The sequence below is a fragment of the Sapajus apella genome, unplaced genomic scaffold (genome assembly GCF_009761245.1).
Source record: "Sapajus apella isolate SASKATOON/1434 unplaced genomic scaffold, GSC_monkey_1.0 scaffold8, whole genome shotgun sequence".
NCBI lineage: Eukaryota > Metazoa > Chordata > Mammalia > Primates > Cebidae > Sapajus > Sapajus apella.
In genome coordinates, this window is record NW_022436948.1 from 586,573 (window position 1) to 604,440 (window position 17,868).

The 17,868-nt window shown below is 47.8% G+C and overlaps 2 protein-coding genes across 12 annotated transcripts in view; both read left to right on the top strand.

The window, feature by feature from the left end:
• The window catches only part of MCM3AP (minichromosome maintenance complex component 3 associated protein), a 54,676-nt gene extending 47,471 nt beyond the window's left edge, over positions 1-7,205 (top strand). For 7 of the 8 annotated variants that reach the window (XM_032276523.1, XM_032276526.1, XM_032276525.1 and 4 more), the window contains 3 exons: positions 993-1,199; positions 5,049-5,199; positions 6,911-7,205. In XM_032276523.1, coding sequence (XP_032132414.1) covers positions 993-1,199; positions 5,049-5,199; positions 6,911-7,069 — 517 coding nt within the window. In that variant the 3' untranslated portion in view covers positions 7,070-7,205. The remainder of the gene's footprint in view (positions 1-992; positions 1,200-5,048; positions 5,200-6,910) is intronic. The other variant, XM_032276530.1, reaches the window with a different exon arrangement.
• Positions 7,206-13,660: 6,455 nt separating this feature from the next.
• Positions 13,661-17,868, top strand: part of LSS (lanosterol synthase) — a 34,926-nt gene continuing 30,718 nt past the window's right edge. For 2 of the 4 annotated variants that reach the window (XR_004268486.1, XM_032276537.1), the window contains exons 1-4: positions 13,665-13,745; positions 13,875-14,040; positions 14,900-15,038; positions 17,529-17,637. Coding sequence is in view for 3 of the 4 variants with exons in the window: in XM_032276537.1 (XP_032132428.1) it covers positions 13,732-13,745; positions 13,875-14,040; positions 14,900-15,038; positions 17,529-17,637 (428 nt within the window). In the remaining variant the exon portion in view is untranslated. Of the gene's footprint in view, positions 13,746-13,874; positions 14,041-14,371; positions 14,780-14,899; positions 15,039-17,528; positions 17,638-17,868 lie in introns of those variants that run through there. The other 2 variants (XM_032276539.1, XM_032276538.1) reach the window with 2 other exon arrangements.

Consider the following 17,868-nt stretch of genomic DNA (forward strand, 5'->3'; position numbering starts at 1 on the left):
AAAAAGTCTTAACCTGATAAGGCTACCTAACATAAAACTACCAAAAGGTGGGGGGTGGGAACGTGCTTGTTGGTAGAACATTAGGAACACCGGAGTCAGAACCAGCCAGTTGTCCTGGCTACTATTCACTATTGTCTTGGAAATTCTGACCAGCACAGGGATGTGGGATATAGGCAAAAAAAAGCCTCATTCACAACATGTGTTTCTCAGGGCCTGCATGTGCAAAGGAAACCTGAGCCATTGAAGTTCAGACTGGGTTGCTTATAGGAGGATACGATGCTGTGAAGATGTCAGTTCTGGTATTGATAAGTTCTAAAATTCATCAGGATAAGAAAATATTCAGCAATTGCTAAGAAAGTTTTAAATAAGCCTAACAAGGTTTGCTTGGCCTGATACCAAAACATACAGAAAAAGCTCCAGTACTTAAAAGTACATGGGGAAGCCAGAATAGATGAATGGATCAGAATAAAGAGTCAAGAAATAGAACCATATGTGACGAAAGTGTTATGCCAAATTATTGAAATTAGTGGGGAAAGGACAAACACTGGCATATATTTAGAGAAAAATGTTAGATGCCTTCTCTCATCATTTGTAAAATTACTTCCAAAGCTAAATATAAAAAATAAGGACCTTGCCAATATTAGGGAAAAACAGAATCTGGAACCCTGGGGTGGGAAGGAAGACATGAAGCAGAGAAGCTCCAAAAGCTGCCTTGTGAGAGCAGAAGCTTCCAAGAGGAACAGGCAGTCTCGATGCCTCTGTGCATGAGGGTCACTACGATGCAGGGGCTGCCTTCCCTCTTTGCCCTACTCCCTGACTTGAGGGAAGCTTGGAAGCAGGCCAGGCCAGCATGAGCTGTCCCAGGAGGGCACGTGTCTGAGGCACATGTTCTTACATGTTAACGCACATGTGCAATTGTATCTATATGCTTTACATGATGCTGTAGAAGTATGTTCTCTTGACCATAAGCATTTCAAATCATGTACTTACAGTTTGGGAATAAAGACTTTTCATGCTTCTGCAAACAATTTTCCCATACCATTGCTTCACATGGACGGTAACTGGAAGAGGAGCACAGAGTGTGGTCGAGAAGGGAGGATTCCCAGCACAGAGGATCTGATGCGAGGAGCTTCTGCTGAGGAGCGGCTGACACAGTGTTTGTCAAGCAGTCTGCTGCTGGAGAAAGAGGAGAACAAGAGGTGAAGTCCACTTCCTTTGAATTCATGTGTATTGTTTAGTCCACTTTATGCTGCGAGGGGAGACTGGCTATTGCTTGATTGATGATACAAGACAACCAGGATGGGGAAGGGCAGGTGGCTTATTAGCAATAGTTGTAGTGGTGTGACTGTTTAAAAGCTCTTTGAAGACAGAAGCAGTACCATAGATAGTATGTTTTTAACTGTTTTATATTGAAGTGAATTTCATTTATTATTTATTATTGAAAGTCAGTGTTAAGTTTTTGTGGGAAATTCATGTGGCTAAGTCTACTCAGAAGATGGTGAGTGCTGAACAGTATGGCTGGCCACAGGCACCCTGCCCTTGGGTGGATCGTCCCGTGCTGTGACTAGGCAGCAGCTGGGCTGCCCCTCTCTGCATTGCCCACATCCCTCCCCCTCCCATGCATACCTTTGCTTTCATCTGATGGCCATGTTTACCATTTTACTGAGAAGTAGAACCAGGAACGAGGGACCTTCCACAGGTTATCCTCTGCCTTCCCTTCCCTCCCAGCCACATCCAGCATCTTCCCTGTACCCCCTTCCTAAGCCCTCTTGTTGCTAGAAAGGAACCATCAGCACTTAGTCAAAATTAGTCCTTCCCTGGGCTGGGATATCATCTCCTGCTCACCCAAGGACATTCATTCCATGAGATCCCTCTTGTGTTACCATCCCTCCCCATACTAATGGTACCCATCAGCAATACACAGGCATGAAACATGCTGGCATTTCTCCCTATCTTGGGCCCATTTCCCTCTTCAGCCACCACTCCATGTTTCTGCCCTTATAATAGTAAAACTCAAAAACGCTTGTGACACTCACTTCTTCAGGCTTCTTTCCCAGTCTCCTGCAGCCAGCTCAGGGCTGAACGTGACCGTGAACTCCAGTCCCTGGCAGCATCCCATACTTGATCCTCCCCTCCTTGCTCCTAAGATGTCTGTATGCCCCCTCCTACCCTGCTTATGGGTGGTTCCTCCTTATCCCACAGCTGCCCCCTGGATTCATTCTCTCAACTTCTCCTCTGCATCATCTGTACCTATTCCTCAGAGATTTCATCCAGGTCCATGGATTTTTAAATAACATCAATATTCTGACAACTCCAAATTTCTATCTCAAACCTGTGAACTCCAGACTTGAACATCCTACTGCTTCTTTGAAATGTTCATTAGACATCTACTGGATGTCTGGTAGCCACTGCAAAGTTAACATATCCCAAATCCAGTTCCTGACTTTCTTCTAACCAACCCTTTCCTTTGGTGGTCATCTCTGTTGATGGCGGCTCCATCCTTCCAGCTGTCTAGATCAGGTGCCTTGGAATCATCCTCTCACATCATCCCACTCACATATCCTGTTGGCTCTATTAAAAATGTGTTCACAATTGGACCAGTTGTTATGGCTTCCATGGCTACCACTTGGCTCAAGCCACTATTATCTTCGTTCTGGATTATTATAGTAGGCTGTAGTTTAGTCTTGGTAGACCTGGTGGGTGCCTTTCAGGTGAGTTAAGATGGAGGTTGTGTCACTTGCTTGCTCACAGCCTCTCAGTGGTTTCCTTCTTTCACCTGGAATCAAAGGCAGATTTTACAAGCGTGGCCAGGGCCCTGAGTGATCTGTCCCACATTTCCTCTCTGATCTCTGCTCCATCCTTGAACATGGTGAGCAGCACACAGTTGGTCCTTTGAGTTTGCTGTTCCTTTTGTCTGTGGTTATCCAGCCCCTCCATTCTCCCCAGCATCCTCATGGCTGATCTCATACGCACTTCAGATCTCTGCTCAAATGTCTGCTTCTATTAGTCCCTCCTTACCCATCCCCGACCTTCCTGTTTCCATGGCCTGGCTTTGTCTTTCTCTTCCTCAGACCAGTTCTCTTGTTATGTGTTCCTTGTCTGTCTCCCCTCACTAAAGGATAAATTGCTTAGGGCAGGGCTTCTCTTTTGTTTCAGTGCAATATTCCTTGTACCTAGGATGATGCCTAGCATTTGGAGGAGGCTTGATAAATATGTGTTGGAAGAATGAATGAATGTCCAATTTCTAGAATCAGTGTCTATAAGTGGTTTTGGATGACATCTTTTCTTTCTTTCTTTCTTTCTTTCTTTTTTAATTAGAGTCTTGCTCTGTTGCCCAGGCTAGAGTGCAGTGGCATAATCTCGGCTTACTACAACCTCCGCCTCCCAGGTTCAAGTGATTCTCCTGCCTCAGCCTCCCAAGTAGCTGGGACTACAGGTACCTGCTACCATGCCTGGCTAATTTTTGTATTTTTAGTAGAGATGGGGTTTCACCATGTTGGCCAGGCTGGTCTTGAACTCCTGATCCACACGCCTCAGCTTCCTAAAGTGCTGGGATTATAGGCATGAGCCACTGTACCTGGCCAAGATTATTTTTCTTGAAAAGACCGGTATATGAAAGTAGACAGCTCTGGAGTACGTTAGGTGGCAGTGGGATATTATTTTGAGTTAATTGTAACCTATAAGCAGCAATCCACACATTTGGAAAATGTCAGAAGAATTACAGATGCATAAAACCAAGTAAATAAAGAAGATAAGCCAAACAAGACAATTAAAAATAATGTTAAGTAACACACAGAAGCAGTTGTTTTTGGATTAACGCCACCATTTTCATTAAATATAAATTGGATTTATAAATTAAAGGGAAGTTTTTTGTTTTTTTGAGATGGAGTTTTGCTCTCATTGCCCTGGCTGGAGTGCAATGGTGTAGTTTTGGTTCACTGCAACCTCCGGCTCCCATGTTCAAGCAATTCTCCTGCCTCAGCCTCCTGAGTAGCTGGGATTACAGGGACCTGCCATCACACCCGGCTAATTTTTGTATTTTTAGTGTAGATGGGGCTTCACCATGTTGGTCAGGCTGGTTTCAAACTCCTGACCTCAGGTGATCTGCCTGCCTTGGCTTCCCAATGTGCTGAGATTACAGGCGTGAGCCATTGCGCCCAGCCTAGTTCTTTTTTTAAATTAAACTTTATCATAGGAAGTTATTAAATTTTCAATAAGTACATTTCTACTCCTCAGTTGATGTCATCTCTTACATTCTTAGTAAAAAGCAAAGGCTTAAGGCTGGGTGTGGTGGCTCATGCCTATAATCCCAGCACTTTGGGAGACTGAGGTGGGCAGGTGGCTCATGCCTCTGATCCCAGCACTTTGGGAGGTCTAGGTGGGCAGATCACTTGACCACAGGAGTTGGAGACCAGCCTGGCAACACAGCAAAACCCGGTCTCCACAAAAATTAGCTGGGTGTGGTGGTGTCCACCTGTAGTCCCAACTACTTGGGGGGCTGAGGTGGAAAGATCATTTGAACTTGGGAGGTCAAGGTTGCAGTAAGCCAAGATCGTGATACTGCATTCCAGCCTGGACAACAGAGCAAGACCTTTTCAAAAATAATAATAATAAAATTGGCTGGGCACAGTGGCTCACGCCTATAATCGCAGCACTTTGGAAGGCTGAGGTGGACAGATCACCTGAGGTCAGGAGTTCAAGACCAGCTTGGGCAATATGGTAAAACCCTATCTCTACTAAAAGTACAAAAAATTAGCTGGGCATGGCAGGATGTGCCTGTAATCCCAGTTACTCAGGAGGCTGAGGCAGGACAATCACTTGAACCCGGGAGGCAGAGGTTGCATGGACCCGATATCACCCCACTGCACTCCAGCCTGGGCAACAAAGTGAGACTCCGGCTGAAAAAATAAATTAATTAATAAATTAATAAAATTAAATTAAAAAGCAGAGGCTCAAAAAGTTTTTAAGTATATATAGAAGATTAATGAACAATTGTTAACTTCCTAATGCTCAAATATTTTTAAATTTATGATCATATATTGTTTCAGGTTTGAAGATCAACTTCAGCAATGGTTGTCTGAAGACTCAGGAGCATTTACGGATTTAACTTCCCTTCCCCTGTATCTTCCTCAGACTCTAGTGTCTGTTTCTCACAATATTGAACCTGTGATGAAAACATCTATAACTACTAGCCCACAGGTGAGAAGAAAGTATACGTTTGTCATTTATGTAAGAATTAAAGATTGAGAGAATGGCTGGGAAAAGTTTATCCTATGATGTTGTGATGACCAACAAATTATTAGCTAAAATTAGACCTTTTCTTAAACTTTAATCATATCATTGTTACAGAAAGCCAAGTGATTTTGAGTTTCTGCCTATGAAATAAATGAATAATAGAACTGAAATATTCTTAAGAACTGAGTAAGACCTGTAATTGCTGATGTATAGTTAAGACCATTAAGGTGACAGCAGCTTCTGTCAGAGCAAATTTTGTCTGAGCTTTGGGTTTACCCAGAGCTCCCTTCTGAGATTAATTTTTCTATTTTCTTTTCTTTTATTTATTTATTTTTTTTTGAGATGGAGTTTTGCTCTTATTGCCCAGGCTGGAATGCAATGGTGCGACCTCTGCTCACGCAACCTCCGCCTCCCGGGTTTAAGTGATTCTCCTGCCTTAGCCTCCTGAGTAGCTGGGATTACAGGCATGTGCCACCACGCCTGGCTTATTTTGTATTTTTAGTAGACGCAGGGTTTCTCCATGTTGGTCAGGCTGGTCTCGAACTCTCAACTTCAGGTGATCTGCCCACCTTGGCCTCCCAAAGTGCTGGGATTATAGGCATGAGCCACGGTGCCCGGCCAATCTGGGATTAATTTTTCTTGAGGAAAATTAATGAATGAGGAAGGTAAGCTCCCAGAAGTCAATGCCTCACCCAAGGGTATTCCAGTAGTGAGTCGGGGGGTTGCTTTTCATAGCCAGATCCAACTGGCTCCAAACCCTAAGGTCTTTTTACCTTACCATTCTTCCTTCAGTAGTTAAAGATGCAAAAACAGAGTTTTAATCACAGATATGTGCCACTGGACAGGTAAAAACTGTGTTCCTGGACTGGCTTTAGGAAGCCCTTCAATGGGGGGGGAAGCAAATTAAAATGACATACTGTTTTCATTTATCAGTTTGGCAAATATTTTAAAAATATTCATACCCTTTGAATTACCAATTCTGACCTAAAGAAATTAGCAGATATTCACTGAAACTAATGTATAAAATAACGTTTAGTATTAGTTATACTGTACAAAAGTAGAAACAGACTAAATATCTGAAGATGGGAGTCTGATTAAACAATTATAATACATTCATGCGATGGAATACTTCACAGCCCTTGACAATGATATTTTCTAAAAATGACTGGCTGGGTGTGGTGGCTCATGCCTGTAATCCCAGCACTTTGGGAGGCTGACAAGGGAGGATCAGTTGAGCCCAGGAGTTTGAGTCCAGCCTGGGCAACATAAAGAGATCTCATCTTTACAATAAGTCATTAGCCAGGCATAGTGCTGCATGCCTGTTGTCCCAGCTACTCAGGAGGCTGAGCTGGGAGGATCACTTGAACCCAGGAGTTTGAGGCTGCAGTGAGCTATGATTATACCACTGCATTCCAGCCTGGGTGAAAGATGACTGACACTGGAAATCGTTCAAGATAGAATACAAAGGCAAACAGTCTATTCGCAGATACCAGCTGATTGTACAAGCTAAATGAGGCTGGAAGGATGTACAATTGATCATTTTTTTCCCCTCTAAAAAATAAGTGACTAATCAGATGAGGTTTCTAACATGATCCAGATCTACTCCCTTCACAGAGAATAGGTCGTGGTTTATTGACATCCCAAAACTCTTTTAGTTTCTTTTTTATTCAAATAGAGTGACATGACAAGGGAGCAACTGCAGCTGTCAGAGGTGACAGGAACATGTCTGACCGAACAGCTAAAGCACCTGGAAAGGCTGATCCAGAGTTCAAGGGAAGAGGAAGTTGCCTCTGAGCTCCATCTCTCAGCATTGCTAGATATGGTGGACATTTGAGCAGCCTGACTTGTGGGGAGGGGGGGGTCTCTCCAGAAGAGTTTGTTTTTACTCAAAATAATGTTATTCTCAGATGCTTGATGCACTGTTGGAAGTGTGATTATTAATCATGCAAATATACCATTTAAATGTCAAAGTCTCCCAGTTTTTCATAATGAAAAGTTGTTTACCTTGTGGGACATCTTCAATATTCTATTTTCATGACCTCGGCAGACTGTCACCCACCAGCATATGCTCTGAGGCAGTTTGGAGCTTACGTTTCCATGTTAAACAGGCGATTCATTCTCTCAGCAAACTTGCAGTCCTTGATGTGTCAGACATCAGTGATGCAGAGATGAAGTAAGGCACAGGGCCTCTGCCTGCTAGGCTCACCCAGGTTACATCCAGGAGAGTCAGCAGGTGTATCTGTACATAACTCTCGGAGAATGTACACAAGGCATGGGCCTGAACCGGTAGCAGGAAGAAAACAGGATGGAACAGGGTCTGGTTGGGTAGAGGAGAAAGCAGGATTCCTAGAGAGGAGTGCAGGGGTGTGGCTGGGAACAGTGTACTTGAGAAGAGGACATGATGAAAGCTTGGAGGTACCAGTTTGGTTGTGTGGTCAAGTGAGGGGGAACAGGCCAACAGGGTGAGATTGGAGACTGTTGTTGCCTTATTCTAAGCGCTGTGAACCAGCTGTTGAATATTAGGCAGAGAAAAATGGCATTTGGGGCAGCAATCTTGAGAGGTGGGTGCTGCAGCCATCCAGGTGAAATTCAAAGGGAATAAGCCTGAGTTTGCTAGCAATTGGTGTGAAGAGGGGTTAAATTTGAGCCATATACAGAAAGAAGTATTAATAGACTTGGTGACGTTGAATATGACCACCAATCTTAAACTGGCACTCAGCATCTCCTGACTGTAATTCTACATCCCCAGACTCAATTTCATGTCTTCTCATTCTCTTCAAACCACCAGCATTTAGATCATGTCCTTATTTCACTGAAAAAACAATAGCACTAAGAAGAGAACCTCCTCCACTCCACCAAATCCACCATCCAATCCCTGCTTCCCCAAACACACATTACTCAACTCAGGGATCTTCAGTGATCAACTTCATATATAAACTTAAATAATGCTATTTCTTTTTTTTTTTTTTTTTTGAGACGGAGTTTCGCTCTTGTTACCCAGGCTGGAGTGCAATGGCGCGATCTCGGCTCACCGCAACCTCCGCCTCCTGGGTTCAGGCAATTCTCCTGCCTCAGCCTCCTGAGTAGCTGGGATTACACGCATGCGCCACCATGCCCAGCTAATTTTTTGTAGTTTTAGTAGAGACGGGGTTTCACCATGTTGACCAGGATGGTCTCGATCTCTTGACCTTGTGATCCACCCGCCTCGGCCTCCCAAAGTGCTGGGATTACAGGCGTGAGCCACCGCGCCCGGCAATAATGCTATTTCTTAATCTTGACTTTAGAGATGGTTGACTTCCTACAATGGAAGGAGTTAGCTTCTCTTAATTGTCTTTTCTGCAACATGTAATCACCCCCACCCTCGACACCCACATTTCCTCTATTAGTCTCCCTAAAGAGTTTAATATAATATTGGCTGAAATCTGCATTCACAGTTTAGTATAACTATGTTTACCATTTCCTGTTGAGCCCTTTATTAGTTTATGATTGATTACATTTCCTTTAGGTATAATTGTTGATTTTTCCTAGAGTTAATAATTGAATTTTTCATTTTCTTGGTTATCTATGCTCCTGTCACTACTTCACCCAAAAGTCACTTCCCTAAGTGTAAAGCTCTTCCCAACAAAGTCATGTGCATCAGGCAGTATGCTTCACTTTCTCTTAGAATTGATCCTCTGGGAACCCTGTCTTCCTGCCATAGCTTGGACATTTCCTGGATTCTGGATAATATTTTCCTCTTCCTTGGTTTTCTCTTGATAAAGCCTGTCCTTTAGTAGCCTTCTGAGCTTGAATATCTAAAATGTCTTTATTTCTACTGTACTATTATCAAATATATATTTGGTCTTTGCCTCTGCTTTCTGATATGCAACTCCTAAAATCCTTGGAATCTCCAAAATGTCTTTTTATATGCTAGTAAGATGACTGATGGCTGGCAGCACCTATGTAGTTTCAGGATAGGGATTGGTCATCTGAAAGACCAGAGCATGACATAGAAGAGTTGGAACTTTCAGCCTACCCCCTCAAACTCTCTGAGGTTGGGGGAGAGGGACTGAAAGTGACATTGATCACCAATGGCCAATGATGTAATCCATCATGACTATGTGATGAAGCCTCCTAAAAACCCAAAAGGACAGAGTTCAGAGAGCTTGTGTATAGTCAGATGTGTGGGGACTTCCAGAAAGGTGGACAAGAACATGTCCACATGGCGGGAGAATGGCACACCCCAACTCCTTGCAGACAGAAGCTCCTGCTCTTGGGCCCCTTCTAGACTTCACCCTGTGTATCTTTTCATCTGGCTGTTTATTTGTAGCCTTTATCCTCTGTAATAAATGTGTGTTTCCCTGAGTTCTGTGAACTGCTTTAGCAAATTAAAGCCAAGGAAGGGGTCACGGGAACTCAGAAGGACAGGTAAAACAACCTGGGGCTTGTGACTGACACTGGACATGGGGCTCAGCCTTGTGGGACGAAGTCCTCAACTTGTGTGATCTGCCACTATCTCCAGATACATGGTGCAGGATTGAAGCAGATACCCAGCTGGTGTCTGCTGTAGAACTGATTGCTTGCTTGCTGGTGGAAAGAAATCCTTTACATCTGGTGTCAAAAGCATGTTGTGAGAGTAAAGAAATGGGTTTTCTTTTTTTTTGACTTATGTTCAATTCATCATTTGAATGGGAATAGAATTTTAGATTGGAAATCATTCCCTTGTGTTTTTGTTTTTTTGTTGCCAGAAATCCTTGAGATTACCTCTATTCCTGGTGGTCTCAAATTTCTCAACGACATTACTGGATATGTTGCCTCCCCACACTCTCACCAACCCCTGCCCAATTTATTGTGGTACTTTGTAGTCTTTTTTTCTAGTTTTTACTGCTATTGAACAAATTATCCCAAATATAGTAGCTTAAATTTGCGGAGGATTCAGCTGGGCAGCTTTCTCTTGGGATGTCTCGGGCAACTGCAGTCAGGTATTGCCTGAGGTTAGTCATCTGAAGGCTTGACTGGACCAGCTGATCACTTGAATGGCTGGAGGTAATGTTGCACTGTTTTCCTCAAATGTCTGGCTCATGCTGATGATGGGCTCTAAGGAGCTTGCTGGAAACTGTGTCAATGGGTACACAGCCTGACCGCTAATAGGTTTCTGTTTTGCTACTGGGTCATAGTTGCCAGTGTTTGCAGGATGTTTCTTGTGGACCAGCTGCTCCAGAGGAATCCTTCCACTCCTATCTCATGTTATCTGGCTGAGTGGGAGAAGTGAGCCTAGACACACATGTGTAGACTTTCACTCAATCCCTCTGCTTTCAGTGGCCCTCAGCTATGCCTCATGCCTGAGGTCACACCTACTCTGATTCAACTGCAGGCTTCCTCCACCCAAGTAGGAGAGGGGAATCTATGGTCACATTGTTCCTTACAAAAATTTTCCACCACTTACTCCAATTTCTACACCTTCCTGGTGTTCGCTGGCAGGACTGGTCTCTTTCTTCTTGACTTCACCCACAAATGTTAAGTTTCAACTTTGTCTGGCTAAGTCAGTTATAACTTCTTCATCCATTCCCTGCCTCTGTAATTTTGTTGACTTCACTTGCTTACTGGTGTCTCTTCTCCCATTCTTTGTGGATTTTTATGTCTTTTATTACTTACTTAAGTGAGTAGGGGCAGGAAGAAGTTAATGCCTATGCTCATTCTGCCATGTTTAACTGAAAATTTCTTTTAAAACTCTGCCATTAGAGTTTTCTCCCCATGTCTCCTGAGACAGCTCTTGTCAGTCACCAGTACATTGCTTTGTTACATCCAATAATACATTCAGTCTTCATTTTGCAATCCCTTCAAAGCCTCAGCAAAGATCACCATATCTTCACTTATTTTATGACTGCATATTCTTCTGGTTTTCCTTCTCTCTGTGGCCACTCCTCTATACTGCAAAAGGTTGGTGACCCAGGGCTCCTGCTGGAATTCTCTTTTTTGTATGTGCATTTCCTAGTTGATCTTGTCCAATCTCATGATTTCAAACACTACCTGAAAGCAGATGACTCCCAAATTCCTGCCTCTAGCATTATCTTCTCTCCTGAATGCCAGCCTACTCAGTATTTCACTTGAATATCTAATAAGCATCTCTAGTATAACTTGTCCCCACTTAAGCTGAACTTTCCAATCAAACTTTCCCTATTTTAGGCCAGATGTGGTGGCTCATGCCTATAATCCCAACACTTTGGAAGGCTAAAGTGGGAGGACTGCTTGCGGCCAGGAGTTTGAGACCATCCTGGACAATATAGTAAGACCCATGTCTCTAACAAACTTAAAAATTAGCCAGGTGTGGTGGCACAGGCCTGTAGTCCTAGCTGTTCAGGAGGCTGAGCCCAGAGGATCACTTAAGCCCTGGAGTTTGAGGCTGCAGTGAGCTAATGATTGTGCCACTGCATCCCTACCTGGGTGACAGGCTGAGATCCTCTCTCTAAATAAGTAAAAGACACCTTCTCTATTTTAGTAAATGACCACCACCATATCCCAATTGTTCAGACCAAAATCCTCAGAACCTTAGAATCTGGCTCAATAAACAAGCTGGATGTGGCAGTATGTAAGCGGAGAGAAACATTGTTTTTTCTAGTGACTGCCCCTAGAAGCTTACCTGTGTCAATTCTCAGATGTATTTTACAGTTTTTTTTCTTTTAAATATTAAAAAGGTGGGTTATTTTGCTCATAAAAAAGTCCATTCCACTAAAATATCAAAACTAAAACTCTTTTCCAGTTGAAACCTCTTCCCTTTCCTAGCTTTGCCAGATTCAGAGTCTGAGATTCCATGCAGGCTGAAGCCCCTTATTTCTACTCTTCATGTTTCTACATGGAGGGATTTACCTGTAGAAAAACTTCCAGTCTCTTTCTGCTCCCAGAGAAGTGGAGTGACTCATTTGGTTGAATTTCAGAGAACAGAGTGTGCTCAGGCTCCTCTGGGTATTCTTTCTGGGGTCTGTGGCTTGACTGGGGCGGGGGGCCGAGGTGTCTTCTAGTCGGCCCTCAATTGTGTAGAGCTTGATGAGGCAGAGGCTAGGGGATGTTTTTCTGATTCAGGGGAGATTTCGTAGCTTGCGCTCTTGCTTACAGATTTAAGCTCTGTCCTTCAAACTAGCTTTTACTTGCGGCGAGGTTGATATTCTGATACCCACCCATCTTATTGCTGTGTCTTTTTCATTTGTTTCTGAACTGGGATAGGAAGAGTTGAGTATCCTCGATTGTGTAAAACCCCGCTAGTCCACTGGGGGAAGGTGCCTCTGGGTGGTTTTTCTTTTGTCCACTCTCCCTTCAACTTTCGGGTAGGAATTCAGAGGTGGGTGCAGAAACGCTCATTAGGCTGGAGCAGTAGTAACTGGATGTTGGGGATTCTACGGGGCAGATGAAGACGTGCTGGGGTCTTCTGTGGGTCCTGGGCCCGACTTAGGGACCACGGCTGCAGCCTCCAGACGTCAGCCATGTTTCCAGCAGTCAGGCGCCCCCTGCCCTGCCGCGCCCGGCTGTCCCTTCCAAGCTCGGTCACCTCCTTCTGCTGCTAATGTTTTCACCTTCAGTTTCTCCTGGGGTCCCCCGAACTCCAGCGACCCCGTGAACTCTCCCGCGCTTGGCCCTGGCCCTTCCCCGCCCGGGGCTCCAGGGCTTCTGGCCCCTGTGGTCCGCCAGGCCTGGGGGCCTCGGCCTCACCACGACGAACACCCCGCGCCGGGCGAAGGCTGCGCCGGTCTCAGCCTCCCAGGGACGCCCGGCGGCGCCCTCCGCTCCTCCGCTCCTCCGCGCCCTCCCGCTGGCCTCGCCCTGGCGCTTCCTGCCCGCGCCCACCTCACCTCAGGGCGGCCTCCCGCCCCCACCCCCACCCCCACCCCTCGCCCTGGCGTCCCGGCAAATCCTGCAGCGCAAGAGCGATTCCCCGCCACCTGACCTTCGCACCGTCCCTCGCTCGAGCCTCGCTCCCCACATCGTCCTTCCTTCTGACCTCCGGCGGGACCCTCCCGACCGGACCCTCGGAGAGCCCCTCACCTCAGAGCGCCGCGCGCCGCGCTAAGCTCCGGGACGCCAGCCTCCTGCGGGCGCGTGCGAGGCCCCGCCCCACGCCAGTCCCACCACCGGCCCCGCCCCCACGCCCCACCCACCAGCCCTGCCCCTCAGTTCCCGCCAACAAGGCCCCACTCACCTCCCCCCGCCCCCCGCCGGTCCCACCACCGGCCCCGCCCCCACGCCTCACCCACCAGCCCTGCCCCTCAGGCCCCGCCCCACTCCGCGTGGGGCGCCGCGCGCTCAGCCACTGTGATGGCCCGGGACACCCCGGGCGCACGCTCCCGGTGCTCTGATTGGTTGCGGGGACATCGGCCCACCTGGGCCAGCGCGTCGGCCGAGGCCGGCGCCTGCGCAGTACGCGTGAGGGAGGCGGGGCTGGGCGGCCAGTCGTCAGTCAGGGAGCGGGCGGCCAGTCAGGGAGCGGGCGGCGGGCGGCTTGCGGCTTGGAGCTCTGCCGAGGCGATGACGGACGGCACGTGAGTCCCCTCGCCCCGGGCCCCTGGCGAATGCGGGGTGGTCCTGGGTGCTGAGGAGAGCGCGCCGCGGGCAGCGGGCCGGCGGCCGGGGGGGCGGGGCCGGGGTCGCTGACGGCCCGTGGCCCGCAGGTGTCTGAGGCGCCGTGGGGGCCCCTACAAGACCGAGCCCGCCACTGACCTCGGGCGCTGGCGGCTCAGCTGCGAGACGGGCCGGCAGACGTGGACCTACCTGCAGGACGAGCGCGCCGGCCGCGAGCAGACCGGCCTGGAAGCCCACGCCCTGGGGCTGGACACCGTAAGTGGCTTCCGCGGAGCGTCCGCGAGCGCTAGGACCCCGCGGGGCGCTGAGCGCGGAGCCGCGAGGAGGTTTCCCTCGGGAGGGCGGGTGGTGCGAGCGCCCCGGGGAACTGCGTCCGCGGCCCCTGCGCCTCAGCCCCTTCGTCTCCAGGACACGCAGAGGACACTCCTGATTTTGTTTTATTTTTTAGCATCTTATTTTGAGATAATTTCTGACTTACACACACAGTTGTAATTTTTTTTTTTTTTTTTTTTAAGACGGGGTTTCACCATGTTGGTCAGGTTGGTCTTGAACTCCCGACCTCAGGTGATCCACCCGCCTTGGCCTCCAAAGTGTTTGGATTACAGGCGTGAGCCACCAAGCCCGGCCATAACTTTGTTTTTATGCACAAAAAGTTTTTGGACCTAGTGTCTTAGTTGTGTGCATTGTACGAGATTTGGCTGGTCGGAGTCTGCAGTGTAAACAGGGTCTCCGCCAAGCCCTGGCCACCGTGGGAGAGGCTGTGCCATCCTTTGGGCCCTTTCTGAGAGGCCCGAGTCCAGGACCCGGGGGGCATCCGTGCCCCGCCCCACCCTTTGGTGCCTGGTTTATGCAAGACATCTTGGAGAAGTTGTGAAGAATCTGTGACTGGAAAGTAAAGCAATGAAAATGTGGAACTGTCCTTTTACTTTGCTGAGGTGTGATACTCTCATCAAAGAGTTTCATACTTTTGATGGAAACAGCTGAAACTTTTACAGTAATTTAGATTCACTATTTTGACTTGGGCTGTGTGTGAGGAGGGCGCCTCTGGCCGGGCAACAAGACCCTCAGCTTGCTGGATCTCTCTCTCTTTTTTTTTTTTTTGGTCTCTTTACAGAAGAATTACTTTAAGGACTTGCCAAAAGCCCAGACCGCCTGCGAGGGCGCTCTGAATGGGATGACATTTTACATGGGGCTGCAGGCTGAGGATGGGCACTGGACGGGTGATTACGGTGGTCCACTTTTCCTCCTGCCAGGTAGGAGTGTGCTGCCCCAGCCTGAGGGTATGGCCTCCCTGGGTAATCCTTGGGATCCTAGCCCAGCCTGGTCTAGGGTTTTGATGAAGAGGTGAAAATCCAGGAGCTTACATAGGAAAGGACTAGCAAACTCTGCCCTGTGTCAAAGTCGACCTGCTATCCGTGCTGGGGGATCAGTTAGCCTTGGCAATGTAGGATGACAGGCCCTGTGATGAGGGAAGCAAGTGGTTCTCTAGGGGTCTGTTGCCTTGAGGGAGGAGGAAGGTGGACTTTGAAGTCTACGCACAGAGTGGGATGGGCATTCCAGGTGGAAGGCCCAGCCTATGCCAAGGGGCTGTAGGTGGGCACAGTGGTGGGCGGGCAGCTGATAACTGCCGTGAACTTATCCTGAGCTATTGCAGGGGAGCGCATGCAGGGGAGCTTCAGGTTCAGGCCAGTGAGTAGGAGGAGGATAGCAATTGGATTGCCTGGGTGCTGAACTGGTTTGGCTACACAAGACTATCTTGCATCCTAGGAGTGTTTCTTCACAGAAATCCTCAGCCTTGTAAAATGGGAAATCTCCTATGCAATAGGACCTTTTCCCTAGTGACTTGTAATAACATTGTTTCACTGATGTGAATTCCTACATAAATAGGGTTTCTTTTTGGTGATAACTCTTAGTGATATGTTGTTTTCTTTTACTATGCTGTTAGTTATAACTTTGTAGTCGATTTAAAGTCCTTATATACCTTTGTTGCCTTTCTTTTTAAAACATCTCTTAGCTGTGTCTATCCATTTAACTCATCCAAATTGCCTTTATCCTGATTCTGTCCCAGAATAAAACCTGTTGGGACTTTGAATGAAGTTGCATCAGGCTTATGTGTTAGTTTGGGAGGAGTTGGCCTTTAATGTTAAAAATGGTTCCATGGTGTTTACTGCAGTCCAAGCCCTCCTCAAGGCCTGCTCTTCTTTTAGTCCTTAAATAAGCATAATGGGATCCATTAGGAAGCCGAGGCATATTTATTCCAGGCCACCAGACTAGCAGGGCGAGCACTGGGATTCCTTCTCTGCTTTGACTCCCAGCCCTGCTGCCACCTGAACTGTACAGCATTGAGTTTTTCTGTCCTGGGATTTGAGGGCCTGTCATTAGGGGAAGTTGAGGTGCTCTTTCTTCCCTTGGCCCCATCAGGGCCTGTTGAGACGGTTCCCGGGGTTCATGGTAAGACAATGACATAGAGTTGGTCTGGAGATGAGTCAGCCTCACTTTGCCTCAGTAGCCTCATCTGTGACAGGATTGGAATCAGGTTTGGTTATGTGCACAGTGTCAGGCACGCTGTGGTGTTTGGTCAGTGGGGTTACTGTGTTGTTTTGTTCTTGCTGCTTTGGCTCTGGGCTTAGCTTGCTGGGACCCTTCTTGTGGGCTGGCTGTGAGTTGGGCCTTTTCTTCCTTCTTTCTGGACTTTGGAAAATGATCCTATGTAGACAGCTCCTGTCAAGTGTGCCTCTGTGGCACTGGGCAGCACTGTGGTGAGCACTGATAGGGGTCTGACCTAGCCCCACCATTTACTGGCTGTGCCTCCATTTCCTTGCCTTTAAAATCAGGAAGTTGCTGGCTCTGCAGACTGGCTGTGCTCCTGTCTGCACATTTCCCTGTCCTAACAGCATTATAACTGTTGGAAGAGATAAGCATGTTTTGGGATAGCTCATTTTATGTAAACCTGTGCGGTGTTTCTCAGTCCATCTCTCCTTCCAGGGCATGTCTGTATGGTTTGTCCACTAGGGCTTCTGATGCTCTAAACCAGAGTCAGGCATTCATTCCATGGCACATGTGGCTGGGATCTGCCCTGAGACCTGCCCCGTGCCAGGCTCTGGGGGCGCATGGCTGATGGAACCAAGCATGGGGAGTGGAGGTGGAGGGTGCCTTGTGAGCACCGTGCCTGAGATGACCAGACTGGGGACAGAGGTTCTTAGTGGATAATTATTGTTGTCACTCCCTTCCCCCTGACATTTGCAAAGCAGCATATGCTTATAAAAAAATCTATGAAGCAGAAAAATATGAATAAGCAAGTAGGTATTACCCCATCCAAGGGTGACCAATTTTGTATTTTTTTCCCAGCAGATATTAAAGCAAGACCAACAGTCTCCACTCATGGAGGGTCCACTGATCTAAAATGCTGGTTCCTTTTGGACCTTCAGGGCACTTGGGGGAGGCCTTCCTGAGGTGCTGTGCAGTGTTTGGTGTTTCTCTGACGCAGAGGGTCATGCGATCCATGCATGGCTGAGTGGGCTCTGCAGGCCCTAGGCAGGGAGCATTGCCTGTGCCGTGGCTGACGTCTTCTCTGGCCCTGTTCCCAAAGTCCCTGTTGGCCTGGGAGGAATGGCCTTTCCAGGGGTGTTTTTGTGGGAAGTAGGTAGCTCCCTGTTGGAGTGGGGTGCTTAGGAGGAAAGGGGCCTGGTCTTAGCAGTGATGACCACCTCCCCAAAGCAAGGAACATCTCTCCTGTCACACAGGCCTCCTGATCACTTGCCACGTGGCACGCATCCCTCTGCCAGCCGGATACAGAGAAGAGATTGTGCGGTACCTGCGGTCAGTGCAGCTACCCGACGGCGGCTGGGGCCTGTGAGTGTGCCTGCCCCAGTGTTACTGCACACGCACGTGTGTGTTCTCATGTGGGAGATGCTTGAGTTTCCAGGCAGCTGCCGGGGGGTAGGAGGATGGCAGCTGTGGGCCTGGGGTGGGTTGGGGAGAGCCTAGCAGGAGGGGAGTGGGCTGAGGCTGTGCAGGTGGGGCCTTGGCTTCACACCTCGTGTTAAATGGGTTTTGTGGCTGTTAGGACACTCTTGAGACCCA